Source organism: Aulostomus chinensis, chromosome 18 (genome assembly GCF_037954235.1).
Source record: "Aulostomus chinensis isolate RoL2024-O1b breed Wild chromosome 18, RoL_Achi_v1.0, whole genome shotgun sequence".
Classification (NCBI taxonomy): domain Eukaryota; kingdom Metazoa; phylum Chordata; class Actinopteri; order Syngnathiformes; family Aulostomidae; genus Aulostomus; species Aulostomus chinensis.
In genome coordinates this window covers 23877594-23903525 of record NC_141337.1, presented here as the reverse complement: position 1 = coordinate 23903525, position 25932 = coordinate 23877594, and the positions used below count along the sequence as shown (strand labels likewise).

The following is a 25932-nucleotide window of genomic DNA, read 5'->3' as shown; positions in this document are numbered from 1 at the left end:
CAGAGTACAAAGTCTATCATGTAAAAAGAGAATCTTTCTCCATCATCACACACGTCCTAATTTACAGTCAGAAGCTTACCATATATTACTCAAAAAGTCTAAGTAAGTACTAATTTAACAAACTACCTCGCCTTCTTTTCCAAGCTCTTGAAATAAAGTTAGCAAACTTAAATACATCAGAATTAAACAGCCATTCCCGTTTTTTCTCATCTGACTGCCAGAACACCTCAGGGTTTAGTCGAGCAATTTCATGAAATAGTAGCTCTCTTAAATCATCATAATTTGTCCAGTACAATAGAAAATGGGACTCACTTTCCACTTCACCCAAATCACAATTCTCACCCACTCTGGAATATTTTTGATTCAAACAGTCTCAATGGCTAGAGAAAGAATACCAGCTCTCAACTGTGCGACCAAAATCTTTGGCTTGTGATAAATGAGATGTTACATATAAGTCAGGGCTAAAATTCTGTTTGATGTGCATATATGTTCTTAATTTTGGCTTTAACAGAGCATTTTCAAGCCATTTTTCTTCACATTTCAGTAGAAGCTTGTTTTTGATAGAGTTAACATGACAGCACAGGTTATTCCTATAGATAAACAGCATATCCACCTCCTCAAAGATTGAGTGAAGCTCTTTTGCCCATGGAGAACTGTATAATTTACTCCCGTTCTTATTTATTCTTTCCTCTGCCATTGTGATTAGACGGTTCCACAATTGGATCATTTTGCATCTTCATTGTACAGACCCTGGAACCCAGCCCGCGTCTCCCTGAACTGCTGGAATTGGAGCAAATCTATGAGCCACCAAAAAACATCGTATAGCTCTATTCTGCTCTATTCTGAGTCTATATTTTTGGATTCTTTTAAACCCCACAACCCTGCGGCCTAATTCAATATGGGGGCGACACGTAGAGTTTGGTATGTACAATAACAATGATCATTACATACTTTCAATATGTTAATAACTGCTCCCAAAGCTCTCCCAGCTGAGTCAGCAAGGGACTGTATATAAATCAATATGTGTGTGTGTGTATTAACATTAAATCACATCAAATAGCTTAGAATCCAGCGTCTTAGTTCTCCATTTGGAGTCTGTAAACGCACTTGGAATTTGGCTGATTTTTGATTGAAATCCCTGGGATTGCCGTTGTGCTGTTGTATCTCTGCATCTCATCAGGCAGCAATCACGTTGCACTCCATCTGTTTCTGAGCGATGCCTTTCTCCTGGCCGGAAGTATCCTCTAGCTTTATCAAAATAGTGGAGGGGAGGCTGCAGCTGAGTTTTTCCTGCAGGGCTCATGACGTGACTGAGCTGTGACCAACATGTTACTTGACCCCGTTGCTCTCCAGTCACCCACATAAGAGTCCGTGGCTCAGTTTGCTTGGTGGAAACCCAGTAGTCTGCTGGATGCCCACGTCCCTCTGATCAGCTGTGTTGACTTAATGAGGAGCAGCGTTCCCTTCTGTTACTACTCTCAGCATCCAGCTGACATTGCTTTACAGTGCTGTTTTATTCATTACCGACCAGCCACAGTACATTAGTTGCGTGTGTGTGTGTGTGTGTGTGTGTGTATACATTTGAGTGTTCATGCTCCATCCTTTCCTGCATCAGTGTATAATTCATTTGTTTTCCTTTACTTTATTCTATCTATGGTGCAAGGCCATACAGGCAGCTGTCTGTGTGTGTGTATGTGTATTTAGAAAGATTAATTGGAATTCACTGTTCAGCCCCCACCCCACCCCCCACCCCTTCACCTAACATCAACCCCCACCCCCTACCCAACGCTCTTAACCCAAATCCCGTCGCCTGCCTGCTGAATGAGGCTGTGTGCAGACATCAGGATGTGACGAGAATTTAAACAGGAGTTTCCTCTCTTAAATTCTGTCTCACTCTCTCTTTCACATGCAGTTTCCTTTTATGACGTGTGTACCCCATACACACACACACGCACACACACTCACACACACACACACACACACACACACACACACACAGGGATGAAAAACAGTATTTTTATAAGAAAAATCTGGCCGTTGGATTGTATAAAGCAAATCATAACCTTTGCTCCTCTCATAGTCACATTGTTATAGTTTCCAACAACAGATGTCAGTTGCAGCATCTTTCATATTCTAAATGTTGAAAAACAGCATCCACACCCTTTAAAACTCCTGCAGTGACCTTGTCTTACACACTTCAATCCACATCTACTTTGATACACATATTTTCATTACTAGTGACTTCCTGTAAATCCCAATCGCTGTAGTCCTGCACAGAAAAATTCCATGCATTATCTGGCTTAGGATTTCTTTTTCGTTATTAATTCTTGCAGGCTGGATGTCATTATAATGATTAAGTCTGCTCCTCTGCCCCATCATTAACATCGTCGCATGCATTTTGATGGTGTTGCCATGAACGTGTCAGCAATAGCAAATGGCTCACTGCTTCCACCCCAACAAAATGGACTTAACCTCTATTTATAGACACAGCCTAGACTAGGTGAGCTGATGGTCTATTAAAACTTAATCAAAAGGATGGCGTTCTGTCACCCACTTGCAGCAATAGAGCAGCGGTGTGTGTGACGGAGGCGATGCATGACCTGAGGCAGCATGAAAAAAAAGAGGACCTTTTTAGGAAATATACTTATTTCCCATCGTTCCAGGCCAGACAAGACAGATAACCTCTGTTTATGCATTAGTTTAGCACAGTGAAGGGTAGCGGATGGGAAGTGTTAGCATAACTCTGTCAAATCTAAGTCATGAAATAGATCAGGATCAGGATATTGGGTGGTCCAGAGGTAATCCTCCCTTTCCTCTCTGACAAAGTCAGCTGTGATTAGGAGCAGCAGTGGCTCTTGTAGACTTCAACGTTTAGTTTTAAAGGTGCTGCATCAAATCATGGCACCCATCGACGTTACATGCAACCCTACTTCTTTAATTGCAGGCAAGTATCATTTCGGACAAAATGCATTTAGTGTCTTGTGCTAAAATTTCCCATCCACTGCCAAGATGAGGTAAAAAGCCTTTTAAGATGCTATCTTTACAAGTTTTAACATGTAAAATTCCAGACTGTATCGTGACATTCATATTGTTAATTTTAAAGGCCCACATGCCGTGTCTTTACACTGGAGACCTTTCATATTCCACACCACACTTGAAGTAGCATCTTTAAGTTGTGTAAGGACACAAAGTAAAACATTTATGTAAAGCTAATCCTGCTAGACATGTCTGCTGCCTAATTTACCGTGATGTCAGGAAGGCAAACACTAGCTCAGCTGATCCTGTCCAAGATGCTGGGTTCGAGTTCCAAATTCAGTGACAGTTCTATCGTATTTTTTTCCATGTCCAAGGTTGGTTTGTGCCATGTTCCGAGTACAGTTGAATACAGTGAAAGAGCATGCACTGTACATGGCTAAGGGAGGACCCTACAGCTTTAAGAGCAGTGTATTTAAGCTGCAATTGTAGTTCCTGAAATTGTGGCCATCACAGTTTTATCTCTTTCACAGACATAATGAGTAGGACAGTCAGGGGCGACAGGCTTTGCAGCAGCTTGTGTTTTGCTTTGAAATTTGCAGTTTTCAGTTTCATCACAGCAGAGTTAATAATTTCAGCTCTGCCATATTTGTAAGGGTGAGAGATGATATGGATGCATGGGGGCTGCTATCTGTGCAGCCACCTGTCCCCATCGCATAGGATGCGTTAATTACCAGAGCTGCTCGGTAAGGACTTTTCTACCTCCTGCTCACATGCAGTGCCATCACGTCATTCATGTTTTTGTGATATTTTACTTCCTTATCCCCTATGGCAGCAAGGGTGAAAAAGAAGAACCAGATCGGCTTTGGGGCTCATTCTCTTGCCTTCTCTGTCCCTAAGCATAAATTCACAGATCAGAAGCAGGAAAGGGACATCTGCCTCACAGTGAGGGCTCGCAGGGTCTGTGACCCCACACTGCTGAGTGTCTGAGTCAGATAATCCCATGACCCTGTGTGTCTTTCACTGACAGGAAGTGGACAGAAGTCAAACAGCGACGAGGATGTGCGGAGCAGTGTACTCTCCCCCTGTCAGCTAGGATGTTACCCATCAGCTCTTTGCCTTTGTGTTCCTGTGAGTGTATAACTGAAAAACTCTAGCATCTCCCAGTCAACATGCATAGCTGGGAATGACCTCCACCGAGGAGCTCATTGTTTTGTTGGCATTTGTCTGTTTGTTTCTCCATTATAAGTTATCAGGGTTATGTTGTTGAGTTGACCCCATTTAGTCATAGCACCAAAATGAAATGACATGTTTTTCGTTCACTTTATTCCTCCTGCTCTTCTTATTTGGTCTTAAGAACTTGGTGATGGGTTCCTGTCAAGTGTTGATGCGACGTGATGTGCTTGGCTCCGTGAGATCACACCGGAATCCATCTTTCCAGGCTTCAAGTTCTGTGCTTGTGGCCTCACAAGTCGAACAGTGGTGCAGCTAATCAGCGTCTTTTCAGGGGATAGGGTCATGGTTTAGGTGTGGGGACAGCAAGGCTGTTGGGTCAAAGCAATGGTGGCAACTCCTGAAGAGGTTGAAAGAAGAGCAAAGAAAACAGTTGAAGGCTTTTTTAAATTTTCACTCTTCTCTTGAATTCTGCTGGCTTCTTTGTCAGCTTGTTGATCTGATTGGTTGAATTTCACCAGCGATAGATGCTGGCTACAAGCTGAATTCAAGTTATAGTTTTAGTTCAACCAAGTGGTTACAGCAGGGATGTCCAAACTGGTCCAGTAAGCGCTGTGTGGCAGCAGGTTTTCATTCCAGCCGAGCAAAATAAACACCTGATCCAACAAATGAGCAGTGTGGACACAGCGTAGTTGATTTAAGTCGAATCAGGTGTTGCTTTTGCTCGGTTGGAATGAAAACCTGCAGCCACACAGCCCTTTACTGGACCAGTTTGGACACCCCTGGGTCACAGGAAGTAAGAATGGTGTAGCAACATTTGATTTACATCAAACTTACAGTGTTGTTTTCACATGAAGTTGTACAATGGGTGTTCTCTAGCTCCATCTAGTGGACACAGGAAGTGAGATTTGCACTGCTGTACATGCATCACTCTTCTCCTTCATTCAAAATTGAAACATTATCAGGTTTTACCAACATCCTGCTCTACAGAACAGCTACACACGACGATGTGCACAGGGCCCACTCATTGCTGATTGAGGTGCCAGGGACCAAAAGTTCTCCTGGGCAGAGGTCTGAGCTGGGCTGAGTGCTGTCTAGTTCATGTTTAGTTTTAGGGGTCAAGCAGAGAATTCCATCCATCGTTTGTCGTTTGCAGTTTAACGGTCATGTGGGGTAAGTTTGGGTGGTTCCTGAAACCATTTATATTTATTACTTTATTGAAGTCTGTTACAAAAGAGAATGCTCAAATGTCAAGTCTTTTCTAGGAGGTCAGTGGAAAACCCTTTGTTCGGTTTATTTTTGTCTTAATTCAACAGACTTTGTGACCTCTGCATTTCACCGTGTGCACCTGCATGCATGTAAGCAGATACGTGCATGTGCGCACTCTTCACATGTGTACAAATACTCATGTAAATATGTTCTTGGTTTGATAGGCTATTTAATATGACCACCAAATCTCTCAGCTGTGGACAGAGAGTTACAGGAAGCTGAGTAGGCTGTGAGCTCTCTCACTTACAAAACTACTCAAGTCTGTGTTTGTGTGTGTGTGTGTGTGTGTGTGTGCGTGTGTGTGTGTGTGTGTGTCACAAAGTGCATGACGCCCCAATCTCTCTCTCTCGTTGGCAAAGAGCAGAACAGGAAACAGCGAGGTCTGTTCTGTTCTCTCTTCCTCTCTACCTCGTTCTCTCGCTCCGGATTTAGACTGGCTTTTGATTCCTGGCGGGAAGGACATCCTGGATTTTGAGGAGGCAGGAATAGTTCTCTATCTTGTCTGAGTTGTGCTGCTGTTAGTGCTGAGTGTGTGTGATTGTGTATGTGTGTGAGGCGGCAGGGAGGGAGGGGGGCCTGGAGCGAAGCCAAAGGCCAAACATGGCCAGTGAGGATGCAGCGGAGGATTGTCCAGGGGAACAAGGCCTTGATTACCTGGCACACACAGAACAGAGTGACACGGAGTCTTCGGTAGGCAACTCTGCGGGTCAACATGGCTTCTTGTCCAACCGTTGTCATGCCCCTTCTCTTTTCTGTCAGCTTCCTCGTTCACTTCCTGTGAAAGCATCTCCTTTGTGACTCTGAATCACTTGTTATTTTTTGTTCCTCTCTGCTGTTTGTGTGTCCGTCCCACTGTGTGAGCTGTCTTACTCTTCGCCCCAGAGGGTCTTTGTTGTAAAACACCAGGGATTAAGTTGTATTGTGTTGATCAGGAGTGCGTCACAGCATAAACTCTCCCTTCCTGTCTTTCATGATGTGTCACTGCTTTTTCTTTCTCTTTTGTGGTGATTGTGACAACACCTGCTGCTCACATTCAGACTTATACATGTGTTAGCATGACATGTTCACCCATGTGCCTCCTCTCTTAAATGACAAATAACACACATGTGCAGTGCTATTACTTTGAGTGACCTCGTTCCACTACCCCTTCTTGAAACTTTGTCGTTGCTCCAGAGTTATGCGATGACCTAACATTACATGAAAGCAGATGTAAAACTCCTGCAACCTCTTGGCCTGTGCTATGTGCTGTGGCTGGCAATGGAGGCTGTGCTTGGCTGTTGTTGTATTGTGTTGCAGATGGATTATAGTTTTAATGTTACAGAGCTGAAGCCCCAGCCTGCTTGTAGCTGGATGGACACAGAAAACTAAGATGTTGTAATCAGATCTGCTAAGCTGGCTGGCTGGCTGGCTGGCTGGCTGGCTGGCTGGCTGGCTGGCTGGCTGGCTGGCTGGCTGCATGCTGCAGTGAAAGGCCACGAGCACCCGTCATTGTACTCCGGCAGGGGGAGGGGACAGGCCTCAATGTCCGAGTGTTTGCATTTTGATGAGATCAAACAGCAATCACAGCTTCATCATTCACCCAGAATGATTACATCTAATTTTACTTACAGGGCAACAAGAATAGAAGGGTTAACAAAATCTTGTATAGTAAATCTCATTACGTCCATTTTGGTCCGTTTGTTGTCGGAGAGCTCTCGATGGTGGTTTTAGACTTTTTTGTCTTGACATGTAGGTTGTGCAGTGACACCAGGAAACTTTCTCATGGGCCAGAGCTCTTCTGCTGATTTTTATGTGAGTAACTGGGCCAGTTGGTCAGCTTCAGAAATACTGCTTCAGACATATTACAGTAAGGATAGGGTGAAATATCCTTTTGGAGCAGCAAATTCAAATGGAATTTGACAATGAAGTGGCACTTGGGAATACTTTTACGGGGGGCACAGGACGATTTCTAAGCAAACAGACTAGGAGGTATCTATACCCCCTCCCCTACCCAAATTCCCTGAATCACTCCATGTAAAGCTTTATATATATATATATATATATATATATATATATATATATATATATATATATATATATATATTCCTGTTAAGGGTGGCAGGGGAGCCTATCCCAGCAGCCTTCAGGTGAGAGGCAGGGTTCACCCTGGACAGGTCACCAGTCCATGGTGGGGCCAACACATAGAGACAGACAACCATTGGCTCTCCCAGCCACGCCTACGGTCAATTTAGAGTCTGGATTAACCTGGTCCCTCTTGATGTCTTTGGACTGTGGAGGAAGCTGGAGTACCAGAGAGAACCCAGCAGGAACAGGGAGAACATGGAGACTCACACAGAAAGATCCCTGGTCTGAGCCGGGATTCGAAACCCGAACCTTCTTGCTGTGTGTGTGTGTGTGTGTGTGTGTGTGTGTGTGTGTGTGTGTGTGTGTGTGTGTGTGTGTGTGTGTGTGTGTGTGTGTAAATGGTAAATGGACTCAATTCTATATAGCGCTTTTCTACCTTTAGCGGCACTCAAAGCGCTTTACAGTGTCGTCTCATTCACCCATTCTCACACACACTCACATACTGATGGTGGAGGCTACCATCAGGAGCAATTATGGGTTCATTATCTTGCTCAAGGACACTTTGACATGGTCACCGGGGTCAGGGATCAAACCAGCGACCCTTTGGTTGCTGGACGGCCACTCTACCTCTACCCAGAGCCATGCCGCCCACATATGTATGTATGTATGTATGTATGTATGTATGTGTATATGTGTGTGTGTTTATATATGTATATGTGTGTGTATATATATATGTGTGTGTGTGCGTTTGTGTGTAGTTATTATATTAATTACATTATATAGTAATGTTCTTCCATTAAGTACAACATGATTGTTTTGTCTGTTCATTAGTTTGTTGATCAGGTCTTGAGCACATCTAAACAATGAATTGATGAATTTTTACCCATCTCTCAGAAAGATGCGTAAGTTTAGGAGGAACAAAGCTACCTCCCTTTCTCTGCTTGGTTCTGATCCTGATCCATTTCGCTCCACATGCAGAGGCAACGGGTAATAGCCAATCAGATGTAGAGTATAGCTACGGGCAGGTCTGATGCTCACTGTTCTTCTGTGGGAGATGGAGAGCATCAGTCGCTTTGGAGCATCCATTACCATATCTGACAGAGAGCTGTCATGTCAGTGGTGCTAGCCTAGCCTTGCAGCAGGAGGTTTAATGTTTCAGGAGGTGCAGGATTTGGCAGGATGTAGCTACTAGCATTATTTCTCTCCTTGTGGAGTTTGGTACTCTGACTGCTTTCTAGTTTGGGTCAAGGACCTTTGTGTGTGGATGTGATTTGTTCCCAAAACAACAAACAACATAATGATAAATGAGAGAGTAATTGTATAAAATAAAATAAAATAAAATAAAAAAGAACAGTTGGTCCTGGGGATACTTGAAGAAGAAAATACTAAGATCTTGTATACAAGTCAGACATGTTTGGGAATTGAAAACTTGAGTGAGTGCAGAAAATTTGATACATATTTTGATGAACTGAGTGCACAAATCAGAGCCACAGCAAGAAAATTCACTGATTCATTATTAAGGCCACAATTTAAAAAAATGTACTATATATTTCTTCATCTATCCCTCTTCTTTTCAATACTTATATCAGTGCAAACATTTGTGAGCATGTGTTTGATGCATGTTAGGTTGAGCCATTAAATCCAGGTTACCTGAAGTACCTGCATGGCTCACCTTGTCTATGCATGTTCACTCTGAGTGTGTGTTTCCTGGTGCCTCCGTCCCATCCAGAGGCCGATGAGCCCTGTTTGATTTGAGTCCGTATTAGAGCCGTTCTAATCTGCCGTAAGCTGGTTAGTGTTGATCTGTAGGAAAGCTGATGTTAGCACTCAGCTGTTCACACACATACGTGTAAGGCGCTGCTACATCTCAGCTTGGCAGGTTTCAGAATATTTTCTTTACACTTAACACTTTTGTTAATCATTTCCCATTCCTGTATTCTCTTTTTCAGAGTGATCCAGGTGGGCTGTCAGTGCTCCAACAGCTTGGTCTGGACCAAAATTCGGACTTCTCCGATTCTAGTGTGCAACAATGCCTGGACGAGCACCGTGAGAGGATTCGCAGAGAGATCCGCAAGGAGTTGAAGATCAAGGAGGGCGCTGAGAATCTGCGTAGGGCAACAACAGACAAGAGAAATGCCCAACAGGTGGACTCACAGCTCCGCTGCTCCAAGCGCAAGTTGGAGTCCCTCCATGCTCAGCTGCAAGAGCTGGACGCACACATCGTGGTCAAAGGTCACAATGACAGTAAGGGTACATGTCAGCCATGGAGAAGTGGTTCATAAACTTCTGTTCCTCTGTGAGAATTATCGTGTCTGAATCAACAACATTAGCATGGTTTTTTGTACCAGATTGTGAGAACTTTTACCATGTTTACTATCCTAGTTTAACATTTCAGCATTGTAGAATTTCTCATGAGCATTAAACCCAGCATATTCTGGTCTTGATGCTGCAATGCCAAAGGGTTGCCATACCTGCTTTTCTGGCTTTTGGGCACTGTGATCAGTTTTGTAGTCTGGGTGAAGACGCGAGAGATGCCTGCCCTCCCCCTTTGCTTCTTTGGATGGACTAATCAGAGCAGCATCTGTCAAACTAGAAGTGCATGAACGCACCATCAGATACACTGTTATAACTACGCTCTCGTGTATGTGTCTTCGTCATCCAGAAGCAGTTAAAAGTTTTGATCTACTAAGAGCGTCAGTGTTGACAACATGAGGCTCAGTGAGTTTCACAACCACCCTCAGAAAATACGCCTGCATAACCTTCAACTGAGAACTTTCTGTCCTATTAACATTATGATGCCGATTTATAAAACTTATTTGTCACTGATGTATTGTTCCACAAGGCAATGTGCAAACAACTTCGAATGCTTGTTTTCTGAGTTGAGGTGTGATCAGCTACAGTAGGGCTGTATGACCACTGCAGAAGTTTGCCCTGATGATGGCACAGGAAGAAAACTTCTTCCTAAGAAGCCGCGGCTTCATTAATGGCAGGAAATCAAGCCAAAATCTTGTTGTATACTTTGACAGTAGGCAAGATCATTGATTAATGGGTTAAGAACCTAACATTTCCAGTGCAGGCCTTACCTTCCTGCTCGACTACAGAACAGTGATGACTGAATCATTTATTTTTGTGGTACTCAGCAACCTTACATTTTCCTGTCTGCCGACTTTTCCTGCCTAGATGCTCCAAAGTCTCCCACTTCAGTCAGCCGCTCATCCGCCAATCAGCACCGGATTGCAGCCTTGGAGCGACAGCTAAACATTGAGCTGAAGGTCAAACAGGGGGCAGAGAATATGATTCCCATTTATGCCAACGGAGCTACCAAGGTATTCCACTGGTACAACCCTCAGTTCTAACTCCAGTTTACTGCATTCACTCTGATTTACTTTTTCCACCTACAGAGGGAAATTGTTATCCATACTTATCCAAACACAATAAATCTGCCCTCCTTTATCGTCTCTTCTTTTCCCTTCTCAGGACAAGAAGCTTCTCCAGACGACTCAGCAGATGCTGCAGGACAGCAAGACTAAGATAGACATCATCCGCATGCAAATCCGAAAGGCCATGCAGGCGACTGAGCAGTCTGAGGACAACCAATGTACCCATCATGCTTCTGTTCTTCATCCTGACTTCTCTTTCAGTACTTCTTTCATCCCACCTGTCAACTCTTTCGACATATAAACACTGCATATTTTATGATGCGGGTGGTAATGGATCAATTCTTGCTTCAGAACTTCACAGTGTACGGTCTTTCAGGCAAACAAATACACACACACACGCACACACACAAACACTCACACACTCACATTGTCCATTACAGACCTCTGGCTCTCTCAGGTTACAGCCTTATTGATGTTCCTGCATCCCCTTGATGTTGCCCAACAACTAAAAGCCATGCCTCATTTAGCAGAGGTTAGAGACAAGGCAGGTCCGACGCAGGGAGCCAGGAAGGCAGCAAGACTGAAAGGACAGAGTCAGGGATGACGACAGTGAGATGGAGGGTAGTAAAGAGTCCAGGCAAAGAGAGAAAAACCAGGGACAGAAAAACAAAAAGTCAAAAAATAAACTAAACAAAGAAAAAATATTGAAATGCAACCACACAGTGCATCACTCTACATGAAATATTGGACTAAGCTTCAACATTTGTCTAGTTTGGCTAGTTGGCTAATTTATGGACAGTGAAGGCAATGCACAGTTGCTCAGGATACACACCTGTTCTTGATGATGGATTGTTAGGCGGGTGCTTGGACACTGGATTAGTATGAGTGCTAGAATATTAGTGCTCCTATTATACTGAAGTTGATTGCTTAGGGGGCAAGTAGATGTTGTTGTTTGTAGCTGTTTCACAATTCTGTCTCCTCCTGTTGTTTGTCCTGACTCTCCCCATACTCTGTCCCTCTGTCTCTCTGCTCGTTAGTTTTACGGTTTGCCTCCTCAGTTCAAAGCATGTGCACGTTGGAGTGGAGCCATATGATGATCATTCTTGTTGCACGGATTCACTATGAGTCTGTCACTAAATAGGATGGGGATTCAGTGAGGTCAATTTTTAGCGATTGTTATCTGATGGATCAGTTCTGAAAGAAGTATTTGCTGAGACAAAAAAGAGTTTCACCTTGCTGGTTACATCCGTTTTTTTACAACAGACATAACTAACTTTGCTACACACTCATATATCAATGCAGCACGCTTTCATACATCATATACAGTTCATTATTGCTGCACTTCCTGTTGTTCTGGCTTGTGCTGGCTTAACCTCACTGTGTGTCCCAGGTAAGCCAGACCTGTGTGGGGTAGAGCTTCGTGTGGAGGAGCTGTGGCATCACTACCGCGTGGAGCACGCCATGGCTGAGGGAGCCAAAAACATGCTGCGTCTGCTTGGTGCGGGAAAGGTCCAGGACAAGAAGGCCATGGCTGAGGTCAGAGAGCTAACCACATGTCTTTTGGAATTTGTTCTGCTGTTGAACTGCACTGGGATAGGCTGAATGGTGTTCCTAATATTTTGATCATCGCTTTTTATATGAATTAGGATGAGAATAGATTCAGAACCCCTCTCAGTAAAACCCAATACAATCCAGTTCTAACAAACAAACTACAGCCTCAGAAACTAAGAATACCACTCGCCAATACCAAGAACTCATTAAAAAATATTAAAAGTGGTCTGACAGACATACATGGATGTACGTGTGTGTCAGTACACCTTTACTAACTCAAATACAGTAAGTTGTTAGTAGATGATAGGACTGACACCATGTCAGTGTGGCCATGATGAACTTACAGTCAACCGCTGACTTAACTGGCATAAAGGCTGGAGACAGGTGGAACAGTCCGGTCCAGTAACAACTGTGTGACTTGCAGGCGCAGTGTGGTCTGAGTGAGTCGTCCCAGCGTCTGGACCTGCTCAGGTGCTCTCTGGAGCAGCGTCTGCTGGAGCTCCCGGAGGATCATCCCAAGGCCTGCCTCATCAAGGAAGAGCTGGTGCTGGCGTCCTCCTCTGCTTTTAGCTCCCGCCACAGCACTCCTTATGTTCATAACCAGTACAGTACCCTGAGCAAACCCTCACCTCTCACAGGTACACGCAGGCACATTTTCAGTTTATTATCTGCTAAACTTCAAAAGATCGTTTTCAAATGAAGCAGTTTTCACGCATGTAGCAGTTGACTCTTTTTCTTTCCCACCAGGAACTCTTCAGGTGCGTCTTCTGGGCTGTGTTGGGCTGCTGGAGGCTGTCCCAGGGCGGAGCAGAGGGACACCGGTAGTTCTTCCCTCTTACTCTCCAGGAGATGGACGTTCCTCCTTCAAACTGAGTGGTCTATACAGCCGCAGCAGTAGCAGCATGAGCCTTAAGTTCCCCAGCAAGAATGATGAACTCTCCCGTGAGTGTTTCCTAGATCATAAAATGTATTATAATGGGCTCTATCCAGGTCAACGGTGTACTCTGCTGGTAATTAACAATTGACATCAGCTGTGCCTCTGTTTTTGTGTCTTCTACAGTGGAAGTGAGTGCAGTGCTGAAGCTGGAAAACACAGTGGTGGGTCAAACAGTCTGGAGAACAGTCGGTGAGCAGGCCTGGGACCAGACCTTCACTGTCGAGCTGGAGAGAGTAAGCAGCTGTAAATGAGTACGAATATAGGAAACCAAAGAGGTTTCAGTCTGAATGCTACAGCTGTCTGACACTCTCTGACCGAAAAAGAGGACACTCAAAGATTGTCACAAAAAAGGGAGAGAACACTAAAGCGCAGTGGGTCCATTTGTTCAGCTGAAAACAGACAGAAAAGTATAAATACAACAAAACACCATCAATTTCCTCCATGCTGCTTTGACTATAATAACCAAAGATTGTTTACATCCTCAAGATTCGACACTCCGATGCTGTTTTGACAACACTGATCACTTCTGTGTTTGTGACATGGAACTAGGGCTGAAACGATTTCTCAAGTAATTCGATTAGTAAAATTCATCGAGGCAAAAATGTTGCCTCAAGGCCTCATTTGAATTTGAACCGTACTTTGTTTTGTACTCAGGGGTTGGCACTGACATTCGGTATTAAATGGCTGAATAATTTAAGACCAGAGTACTGATAAGCTTCACACGGCTGCAGCGTCTGTCCTGTCTGCGTCAGTGCAGTTCCTCCATACACGCACATGTAGTACACACACACACAGAGGAGGAGGTCATTTCTCTTACCCTGTCTGTGTCTGATCTGTTGACTGTCTTCATCAGCAGGATGTTTTATAGTCGCCTCAAAACCCAACTTTGTTTTTGTTTTCCATGTATAAATTCATCTGTGATTCAGTTTTCACAGCAGAAATCTGCATCTGGAGGAGACTTGTTAATGACGGAGTTTATTAAAACCGTCGTAACGACCATGATGGTGAATGACATCGACAGCAACCATGTGCACTTATAATATTAAACAACTACAAAAGGAGGCCTTTCCATTAAACAGGAGAGTCTGTGTCTCTCTGTCAGAAACTGTCAGACCTTCTCAGAGCAGAGCGAACAGGTGTGGGAGGAGAGGAGTGCAGACTAATCACTATCAATTGCGGATGCCGTCGTCCTCCCGGACTGATTAAAAAAATAAAAATGCCAAAATGAGTCGCAAACTAAACCTGAGTGTCTGCAGTGTTTCACACACACAAACTTTATTTGTGCAGAGTGTAACATCATGCTGTTTATTAGTTTGACAGACAGACAGACAGACAGAAAGACAGAGAGGGTCGTGTCTAGAAGGAAATCCTAGACCCGCGAACGATCTGTAAGTTTGATCATTTTAGTTATGAGACTTATGCAAATAAAGAGTTACCTTCCAGACAGACGGAGGAAGGTGTGCATCTCTAAAAATAGAAAATCATGTCATGTTGCCGGTGTTTTAATGTGGCAGGCCGCCATAAATAAAACACTATTAACTAAGCCACAGAGAGTCACTGAAACACTGACCACTGACCTGTGGTTATGGAGAAAAAAACACATATTCTTTACTTAAGTTAAAGCATTAATACCACAATGTAAAAATACCTAATTACAGTTAAAAATCTGGCGTGTAATTGTTCCCTTCTTTGAAAAATCATTTTTATTGCTTTTGTTGTACTTAAATGGCTCTCTGATTGGTGTTGTTTGGTTTCTAAATGCAGACACACAATTCATAAGAGGAGAAAAGGTGGCATGTCGGTGAAGCAATCCCCTGTTTATACGTCAGTAAAAAGTGAAGTAAAAACAGTAAAAGTATAAAGACAGTCAAAGTAAAGTTACTTTACTTAGTACTTTTACATTAGCATTTCATACTTGTCCGTTTAAGAGACTTGTCTTTTTTCTCTTTTGTAAAGTACCATTGCTCTTAAATAAAGCAAAACTAACATAATTGAAAAAATTGCAGAATGTGCAATACTTATTATCCTCTGATTACTCGATTAATTGCCAGAATAATTATTACATCCTTGATTACTAAAAGAATTGACAGCTGCACAGATGTTAACAGTAGGTCTCAACTTAACCCCAGATGTTTGTGGGGTCTCTTCACATTGTGATCTGGCGATCATTGTTTGGGTTGTGGTTGATGAAAACCACAATGGCTAAAACACAAATAGACTTACAGAAATAAAATGGATCTACTGGTTTTGCAGTGCTGCCAAACTGAATCATACGTGTCTCCTACTGGCTGATAAAATCTGCAGTAGCTGTGGGAAATGTTAATTTTGCAATAAAAGTTATGGAACAGCTCTGATGTGGCTAAAAGGGTCAATAATAAACAGTGAGGCTAACGATGTCATGAGCTAGATGAGCTAGAACATGTTATTTCCCATGAATCTTTTGTGTGTAGTCAGAGGTAATTAGAGAACGGCTATTAATGTAAAACTGCATGATTCGTATTGACAGTGGTAACTGAACTTCATTCGGTTTGAGGTGCAAATCATAATTATATGGAACAGTAAAAAAATAAAGCTACAAACTGGCAACACCTAGATTGCACATTCCTCCTCTAAAGAAAATATCTGTTCTGAAATGTTCGGCCCCAAAATTTTGAGGGTTCTTCCTTCCGCCATTCCACACCCCTCCCCAAATTTTGTGAAAATCAGGTGCATACTGTAGTTTTTTGTTGTTGTTGTTTTGTCCAGTACATAATCCTGCAAATAGACAACAGCTGTTGTCTATAATCTAATGTGCACCAGCAGCAGCCCCCTCTGTAGATGACCATCTCAGTGTGTTTGTGATCAGTCCAGGGAGATGGAGATCGCTGTGTACTGGAGAGATTACCGCTCCCTGTGTGCTCTCAAGTACCTGAAGCTGGAGGAGTTTCTGGATAACCAAAGACATCGAGTCCAGCTAGAACTGGAGCCGCAGGGGCTGCTGCTGGCCGAGGTGCCCGACACACACACACACAGACAGACAGACACACACACACACACACACACAGACACACACACACACGTGCAGGAGCCAATATCGACTGCATGTTATGACCATGAAAGTGGTATTTTACTGACTGATGTTTGAAGGAGCAAAAATAGCTCAATGTATGCCTAAAGAATATTATTAATATTATTCACAACATATTATATTATTAATAATAATAACATTCCGTGATTCTGCAAGTGTCACATGTATAACTGCAACACAGAGACCCAGCAGGTCTGTATTTGACCTCTGACCTACGCTTATTTAAATTTCTTGTGCTAACATATTGGTTTGCTTCAGGTGACATTTTTCAACCCCATAATAGAGAGAGGCCGAAGGCTCCAGAGACAGAAGAAAGTCTTCTCTAAACAGCACGGTAGGTTCATCGACTCACACACAGCCAGCTGCACTTAGACAAGAACAATCAATGGCCTCATTCCATTTATTTCAGTTGATGGATTTCAGAAAAATAAATTCTAACCTCCCTCAAGATCTGTGTCACTAAAACAAAAAACAAAGACGTGTAACTCTTTGGTCCACTATGCAGCCGTGTAATTCTGTTTGTGTGTGTCTCAGGTAAAGCCTTCCTGCGCGCTCGTCAGATGAACGTGGACATCAGTACCTGGGTCCGCCTGCTGAGGAATGCCATTCCCAGTGGAAGCAACCCACCTGCATACACACCCAGTTTTACAAGCAACACACTCAAACACAGCAGCGGGTATGAAAACGCTTTAAATGATTTTACATCATGAAACTCTTTAACCTTTCTGAGGCACTGAATCGGTCATAGAAGGACTCGAAGTGTGAAGCACTGACGCTCAGCAGGACACTGGCTGGTTTGGTGTGAAAAGTGAAGCGTTTCTAACTCCATAACGCTATCATTCTTCAATGCTGTGAACTGTTTTTGATGGGTTTGTTTTGAATGCTTTATCGGATTTTTTACTGATTTCCCTGATACAGTGAATATAAATACAAGTCTCAGGGTTGAATCCAGAAATAAGACAAGAAGACTGCAAACCTTTCTCCACTATGTTTACTTCAGGGTTAGAGCCTGAACACACGGACCAGAGCGCGGACACCAGCTTACTGCTGGTTAGCTTAGCACAACGAATGGTCGTCAAGAGCCATTGTGAGCATGCCTCAAAATCATCAAAAGTCATCAAACACTTCTCCTTCAAACTTTCTTTCACTGCATTGTTGTATCTAGGGTTGTGCTTAACATCAGGCGCATAGCCAGAACCGGTTTACTGATGCACAACACTGCAAAAATTCAGCAAACAAAACAAAATATTTGTTAGAAGAGTGACTACCACTAATCATGGCTAACTTTTAAGAGTGGATGAGGAGGATTACTTGTGGCCAGAAGGCCAGAACCTGACCTGTTTGGTGACTTGTGACTGAGGAATACTTCCACTTCCCATCCACTACAAGTCACTGTGCTAAGCTAACCAGCAGTCATTCTGTTTCTGTGGATTTCAGCTCCTAGAGAAGGGAATCTACCTTTAAGACAGCAAATAAGTGTATCTGTGTGTGTGTGTGTGTGTGTGTGTGTGTGTGTGCGTGTGTGTGCGTGCGTGCGTGCGTGCGTGCATTGCAGAGAAATCTCAGTCGAAAAGCTGAATCTAGAAAGTGAGTCCTCCCCCAGAGCTGAGATCAAGAGAGATGTGGTGGACTCTCCCTCTCTGGTGAGTAAATGGGAGGGGACCCAGACAGGAGGAAAGGTGGGCATCTTTGGGCCGTCATGTTTCACGTCTTTGACGTGGAAGTAATGGTCTCATGACAGACCAGTGCGGTGTTGTTGAAAACTAAATCAGGCATACAGTACAGAGGGGCTGGAGGCAGCTGAGAAATTGTGAATAATTCCAGAAACACTGCAAACTCAGGCAGGTTTAATGAGACTAAAATGGATGAAGGGGAGATCGAATCAGGCCAGGTTTTTTTACAGGAGAGTGTAGAGAGGAAAAGGAGGTGAAGATTTTCCTATTTTGTTCAACTACTCTTGCATTGTAAACTTACCAGTGGTCAAATCAATGAAGCAAATAAGAATTTTAGAGGACAGAGTAGAGCACAAGACACAGATTTAGGCAGGCACAGGGAGAGTTGGAGGGGAGAGGGCCTGTGACAGATGGTGTGTTCAATGGGGTTGAAGTATTATGGGATTAATTACTCTGATGTTTTAGAGAACTAATTAGAAGCAAGGAAGCAGTGAAGAGGGGAGGATCGAGGCTGCCGGTCAGCAGGGGATCTGGCACGATGAGCTGTTTGTCAGTCTGGGTTGTCATTACAGATGTTTGCAATCACTTTGTCCTAATTCCTCTCTCTTTCCTGGGTATTTCCTTCTAAATTTCTCCGTATTTTATTTTATGGCCATCCTCACCCTCCTCTCTCCCCTCCCACTTCCTTCATCTTCTCAATTCTCTGCAGGAACAAACACCAGTCATCGAGCCCCCATCTCCACCGGATGTACCTGTTCACGAGCAGCCAACCAGATCCTTGTCTCAGAACTCGTTGCGCAGGTACACACACAGGATCTCTCTCTCTCCCCCGCCCCCGCTCTCACACACACACAAACACGCACACACACACACCTTAGCATATCTTTTTACAATATGGTCAACACAGCTTGACACAGAAACACACCCTGCACACAATATGGTGGTGTGTTATTTCCCAGTATTAAAGCCAAGTCATCATTTATGTGGATTACAGCATATGTTGCCCTTGAATGAGAAATACTCTGCAGCGCTGGACGCCAACACACACGCTGCGCAGAATTTGTTCTTTTCATAGCACAACACAACATGGATCCTATCGAAATTAAACAAGATGTGTGTGTTTGCAGCATTAGTTAGTGTGTGAGTTGCATTCAAGCAAGACAGTGAAAACATGTTGTTTTTGCTGTACTGTAACATGGATGCACTGTCTATAATCTGGCTATAATCCCCCAGACCCAGCGGAGGTCCTCTTTGCTTGCTGGACTTCAAGCTGATAGCAGTGCTTGGCAGGGGGCACTTTGGAAAGGTATTCATACTTCATTTTCCCTCATTCGATGAACAGATCCCCTTGTTTGTCCTCTTTTTTCAGCCTAACCTCATCTTTTTTTAATTTCAACATTTTATAGAAATTTTTGCTGTTGTTGTTTTGAGTGTCTTTACCTTGTTGTTTTGGTTTTATGCTCATAAATGTACTGCTCTGCTTCAATTTGGCTTCAGCAGCAGTGGAAAGGCTCAGATAAACTGCAGTGGAGCATTTAGCTCTTATTTAAAGTGCCAGATGTTTCCCTCGGGAGTTGGCAGAGACCAAATCAGAACCAAGAGGGGGAGTAAATATTGGACTTTGATTCATTCACAAGACTTTAAATACATACTGCTGCATTTCTGCTAGATATACACTGCCCCCAACTGGTCAAAAATATTCATGTCTACAGATTGAAGATTAATTTCACAGAAGCATCTCTATCATTTCATGATGAAATCCTGCTCCTTGCATCATCAATATATAAACACGAATGCAGTGCCCATTGGATAGATGGATAGATAGATAGATGGATAGATGGATGGATAGATGATAGATAGATAATTGGTCTGTGAGAAAAGAATCAGTGACACATGGAGTTTATCTTTAAAACGTTTCTTCTTTTTGTGTTTTCCTCTTCAAATCTCAATAATGGATTTTGCACAGGTGTTGCTGTCTGAGTATAAAAAGACCGGCAGCCTGTACGCCATCAAAGCCCTGAAGAAGGGCGACATAGTCGCCCGGGATGAAGTAGAAAGGTAACTTCGTTGAGGACACGGTGGTCGAGACCTTAACCAACCAAGGTCTCTGGCCTCACCACGTAATTACACTTGACACAGTAATTACTGTCTCATACTCCGTGTGTGTGTGTGTGTGTGTCTCCAGTCTGATGTGTGAGAAGCGGATCTTTGAGACCGTCAACGGCTCCCACCACCCCTTCCTGGTCAACCTGTTTGCATGTTTCCAGACGCCAGAACATGTGTGTTTTGTCATGGAGTACACAGCAGGAGGAGACCTCATGATGCACATTCATGCCGACGTCTTTTCTGAGCTTCGTGCTGTGTGAGTTTCGGTGTGTGTGTGCGTGCGTGTGTGTGAAGGATAAATTCCATGTCCTGTGTGTCTATGTGCACCATTTCTGATACGTTGATATACAAGTGTGAATATGTGGTTTGTGTGTTCATATCTGCCTGTCCGTCATGTGTTGGACAGGTTCTACTCAGCATGTGTGGTCTTGGGTCTACAATTCCTTCATGACCATAAGATTGTGTATCGGTGAGTCTCCATGTTAGATGTTTAAGGCAGCACATTGATGGAACCATTTATTTGGTTTAAAACCTGCTCCTTTACTTTCCCAGGGATCTGAAACTGGACAACTTGCTGCTTGACACCGAGGGTTTCGTGAAGATAGCCGACTTTGGGCTTTGTAAAGAAGGTGACTGTCCATTATTTATCACCTTCATGTCGATTCTGCCCTCACCAGTTCTCGCTTAACTTGACCTTTCTCCTGCTAAGGGATGGGGTATGGGGACAGGACCAGTACATTCTGTGGGACCCCTGAGTTTTTGGCCCCGGAAGTGCTGACAGACACATCGTACACCAGAGCAGTCGACTGGTGGGGACTTGGGGTGCTTGTCTATGAGATGCTGGTCGGAGAGGTGAGAAATTCTTATTATTGTATACCAGAACATTGCTAAGATGGATGATGGCAGCCTCTGCATGCTTGGATTCTGGACATCCTTCCAGCTAATGTAAGGAGGAGCAAGGAGGATTTCTAGCTCTAAAAAAAAAAGAACTGAATTGTTGACCTGAACTAAGAGACTCAGGCAAGGAACATGGGGCTAAAAAAATTAAATTTACAGATACAGATACAGTTTTTGGGTCCGATTCTGATATAAAACTTATTAAGATTTACTGGAATTTCTAACCACTGTCCCATTTGTGACTGTGCAGGGACCCTTTGGTATAAAGTCTGCTGCTTTCGTGTTAAATCTAAAAATTGCAATCAAATTTTCTTCCCTCTTTCATTTCACTCACGATAGAGACATGAAAGAATGAAAATAAAGAAGGATAGAAGGCTTTGGTGCTGTGAGAGGAAACACTGAAAAATGAATATAACATGATACATTTGGCATGAATTCAAGCAAGCTGAGAAATACTGCAGTGGCGCTCAGGGGATGCAAGCTAGAGGTCAAGTTGTAGTTTGCAAATACAGGATCTCAGCTTCATATTAGTGTCTGATGGGTTGGAATAAATATTTGAAAGAATCATGAATTAGTAAGAGAATATGAAACTTCAAACATCTCTTCCTACAGTCTCCATTCCCAGGTGACGATGAAGAGGAGGTTTTTGACAGCATTGTTAATGATGAAGTTCGCTACCCACGCTTCCTCTCCACTGAAGCCATCGGCATCATGAGACGGGTGAGAATGACACTCAGCTTTCACTTCCTGATCCCTGCTTTATCCTTTGCATGTAAAGTTGGCATCACATTTTCAAGAATGGAAGGGCACTTGTTTACTGGTGTATGTGCTGTATTGTTCATTTGTGTTGTGTTGGCTTGTCGCTAGCTGCTGAGGAGGAATCCTGAAAGACGTCTGGGCTCTGGTGAAAAAGATGCTGAAGATGTCAAAAAACAGCCTTTCTTCAGAGTTAGTAAAACTTCTCCCTTCATTCCCGTTGATAAAGGAATCTGCTTGTGATGTGAAAGTAGATTATATGACCAAACTCTCTGGAATTGTGATTTAGGCTATGGATTGGGAGGCTCTCCTCCAGAGGAAGGTCCCGCCCCCATTCATCCCCACCATCGGAGGAAAAGAAGACGTCAGCAACTTTGATGCTGAGTTCACAGCCGAGCCCCCTGCACTCACACCACCCCGCGAACGCCGCACCCTCTCCCGCAAGGAGCAGGACTACTTCAAGGATTTTGACTACGTCTCAGACCTCTGCTAGGGTCAGGAGGTCAAGGGATTGTTAGCTGCCTGCTGCCAGCCACAGACTCTGAATCAAGACTGGGAGGTGGAGGTTGACAGCAGTGTGCTTGCGATGAGATGAGTGACTGGCCGGGGTGAGTGTGTGTGTGTGAGCAGGGATCAGTGGAGTATGATCGCGTGTTTCACACGTACTCAGTGTCACAGATCTGCTGACCTCTAGACAATCTGGAGTGGCTTTTAGAGGAGGAGGAAGTTGAGATAATAACCGGAGATAATCCAGATTATGTAACAATGTAAAATGAGATGATGGATGTTGATGCGTGTCCTGTCAGCACAGTGAAGAATAAAAATGAAGACTCAGTTGATTGCACAGAGAGGCTCAGAGAGCCCGAAATAATCAGATGGTGGCGAATGATAATTCTCAGAGACAGATTGTGTCCCTTCTCCCTGCTCCTGGTCTTGTCCCTTTATCTCTGCCGTGTGTTGCTGCTAAGTGTGTGTTTCGCTGTGTGTGCAATATCCCCGCCTGAGTCATGAATATATCCGTCAGTCATGCAGCACCTGTATATGAACACTTGGTGGAGCCAGAGCAAAGAGAAATCTACTCATAGCTGCTTCCTGTTGATTGTGTCAAAGCGAAGGGGACACTGCTTCATTGCCTCCTCCCACTGTCCTGAAGTACAACTCAGATTTTTAACTACAATTATTTTTCAATGATGAAAGGCTTTTACAAATGTTCATTTTTGTGATTTTTTTTTGTGTTTCTTTTTCCTCCTTTCTGTCTTCTCCTCTGTCCTGCTGGTTAAATGTGTTGGAAATGTGACTCAGTAAAGATGTGAAACCCAAAGCTGAAGCACTGACCATTTATTGTCACCAGTTTTGATCAAGTCATGATCGTGCACCTTCACTCTCTAGGCAGTAGCGTCACCGCGGTTTCACACCGTGTTGCAGTTCTAGTGGATGAAGTCATGTGACTAGTGGTCCTGTCACCTTAGATCTCCAGCCACTGTGAGCTTTTTAGTGAATGAATGAATTATTTTTTGTCTCTAAAAAAATCTTGAATATAAACAAGAATTGTAAGAGGAATTTCAAAACAAACAGGCCAAGACAACATCTCTCTATCTCTTGAGTACTCAACATATATTGACTACTACATAGTAAGAAGAAATATACACTGATTCAACTTTTGTCAACTTCTTAAACTGAAATGTTAAACCCTACCCCAGTTCAATACAACCTGATACAATTTGTGAATATGAATACATGCTGTTGCCTTTGTTATTCTCCTGGATCATCTGGTAACCGTGGTCAGAGATACTGTTCTTAAATACTTAGGTAGATTTTGTTTTATTGCCGAGTTCAGATCAGCTGCAAAAGGGGTGCCACGAGGATTGGTTCTGGGTCCACTTCTCTTTTCTATCAACATGTTCTCTCTAATCCCAAATTTCCCAAAGTGGAGCGCAGAAAACAACGTCTTCAGTTTCCTCTCAAAATCCTCTGTCAAAAATAAACCAGTGTTTGATGTTTTGACCATCATACAATCACACCTCATTCTCCAAGGACACTGTTCCTTCTTTTTCCCTGATTGGCTCTGACCCACCTCACTCCATAAGGCGAAGGTATCCAACAAGTACCAGCCAATCAGAGGCAGAGTCAGGCCATGGGCTGGTCTTATGGGGATGCATCCCCAGTTCATTTTGCATCTGAAAAAAAGGCCCTTTAGCACTCAACATGTTGTCTAACTTGCTCAAATATGGATAAATTGTTGAAATAACCTTGCCTCAAAACTGTCAGTGGACAATTGCAGGAGTTCAGCGGGGTAGATAACTCGGGGAGAAGGAACTTGAGGAAAGTTTAAGATGCACCTCGAACTTGAGATCATGCAAATACTGTCAGCTGGCTGAACTGCAGGGGGCTGTCACTTCCTGCAGGTAAATGCTGGCATGACAGCAATAATGATCATAGGTCAAAAAATTCAAATTCCTGAATTGCAAATCATCACGCTTCTCTGTCTATAGATAATGAAGGTGCATGCAATGTGTCTTCACTGCTGTTAGACAGAAGACGGATGCTGTAAAAAATATGCACTCAGTTTTGGACTGTAATTTGCACCATTCAATTTGGGTTTTTCAATTGTTCCCTGTTTCTTCATTTTGTTTTGAAATCCAAATCTTCATTTGCTGAACTTCCTGTCTTTGCCTGCTTCCTTTACTTCTTGCTGCCTGTGGTGTCTGTGTTTGGGTCCACTTGGCTCCATATTAGGTATATATATATATATATATATATATATATATATATATATATATATATATATATATATATATAATGTATATTCATGTTCAACTTGGAAACTGTTCCTTTTGATGCTGTTTTTCTTGGTCACATGATTTCTCATGAGATGACAAGCAAAAGAGTTAACTGTTAGTTTCATTAACTGAAGAGAGATTTGGCTAAAAAAAAAAAAAAAAAAAGACTGACAGCAGTTCATGTAATTTGTCCAAGGGTCACAAAAGTGCACCTAATTAAATTCTCAGAACTCAAAAATGCACAGATGGATTTTTCAGATAAAATGCGAGGGCAAAAAATGTTGCACTGAAATATTTTCCATCTCTGGGTAACAGGGAGCACAAGTTGCTTTTGAATGAGGATCAATGTGGAGTCTGGCTGGGTCACAGCTGACATCCTTAAATGTTCATCATTAAACCGTTCCTGTTATTATTATTATTATTGTGATTATTATCGATATTATTATCGTTATTATTGTTATCCATCCATCCATTTCTATACCCTCATGCGTTGAGGGTTGCAGGGGGGCTGGAGCCTATCCCAGCTGACACTGGGCGAGAGGCGGGGTTCACCCTGGACGGGTCACCAGTCCGTCAGGAGCAATGAGGGGCTCAGTGTCTTGCTCAAGGCCACTTCAACATGGTCACCGGTGAAAGTGAGGATAGAACCAGCAACTCTGCGGTTGCTAGACGGCCACTCTACCGCTGACCCATGCTGACCCCGATGATTATAATTTTAATTATTGTTATTATTATTATTATTATTATTTGTGGAATTTGTATCTGAAGCAGTTTACAGAAATGCTTCGTCCTGGATCCACTTCCTGTGTAACCTTGTGTCTGAGCCCAGATGTGTCAACAACAAGACAGTCAACAGGAAACTGAGAAAGGCCATACTTGTTATTACTTTTTAAAGTTATCTTGAGATAGGGAATATTTAGCTTGTCCTCCTGAGATAAGGTTTTCTTCGACATGACAGCAGCTTTAATATCTTTTTCAAATAGCCTTTATCTCAAGATTACAAGATAAATGAACCCATTATCATGAGAAAAGTTCTTATAATTATATTAAAAAAGCAGCAGGGAAAAGTCATTACAAGCATTGCCTTTCTGTTCTTTTGTAAAATAATAATGAATGTGATGGGGTAAAATTATAACATCATGCAAGCCTTTATGGTTTTTACTAATTAAAACAGTGAAAACCCCTCCCTTTTTAATTTTAGCTTTCAAAGGATTTTTGCTTGTATCAAAGTATGAAAAACGTTACATGAAAGCATCAGAGAACACTACGTGTGTGTGTGTGTGTGTGTGTGTGTGTGTGTGTGTGT

General features: G+C 43.1%; 1 protein-coding gene across 5 annotated transcripts in view; it reads left to right on the top strand.

The window, feature by feature from the left end:
* Positions 1-24312, top strand: part of pkn1b (protein kinase N1b) — a 41206-nt gene extending 16894 nt beyond the window's left edge. Inside the window, exons 1-22 of one of the 5 annotated variants that reach the window (XM_086186285.1) lie at positions 5924-6105; positions 9429-9723; positions 10660-10805; positions 10957-11119; positions 12250-12395; positions 12835-13048; positions 13158-13352; positions 13471-13580; positions 16193-16336; positions 16673-16748; positions 16949-17090; positions 17970-18057; positions 18797-18888; positions 19321-19393; positions 20054-20145; positions 20273-20449; positions 20600-20662; positions 20746-20822; positions 20903-21045; positions 21703-21810; positions 21958-22038; positions 22136-24312. In XM_086186285.1, the coding sequence (XP_086042411.1) occupies positions 6016-6105; positions 9429-9723; positions 10660-10805; positions 10957-11119; positions 12250-12395; positions 12835-13048; positions 13158-13352; positions 13471-13580; positions 16193-16336; positions 16673-16748; positions 16949-17090; positions 17970-18057; positions 18797-18888; positions 19321-19393; positions 20054-20145; positions 20273-20449; positions 20600-20662; positions 20746-20822; positions 20903-21045; positions 21703-21810; positions 21958-22038; positions 22136-22339 (2919 nt within the window). In that variant the 5' untranslated portion in view covers positions 5924-6015 and the 3' untranslated portion in view covers positions 22340-24312. Of the gene's footprint in view, positions 1-5923; positions 6106-9428; positions 9730-10659; positions 10806-10956; positions 11120-12249; positions 12396-12834; positions 13049-13157; positions 13353-13470; positions 13581-16192; positions 16337-16672; positions 16749-16948; positions 17091-17969; positions 18058-18796; positions 18889-19320; positions 19394-20053; positions 20146-20272; positions 20450-20599; positions 20663-20745; positions 20823-20902; positions 21046-21702; positions 21811-21957; positions 22039-22135 lie in introns of those variants that run through there. The other 4 variants (XM_086186284.1, XM_086186286.1, XM_086186287.1 and 1 more) reach the window with 4 other exon arrangements.
* Positions 24313-25932: the final 1620 nt, after the last annotated feature.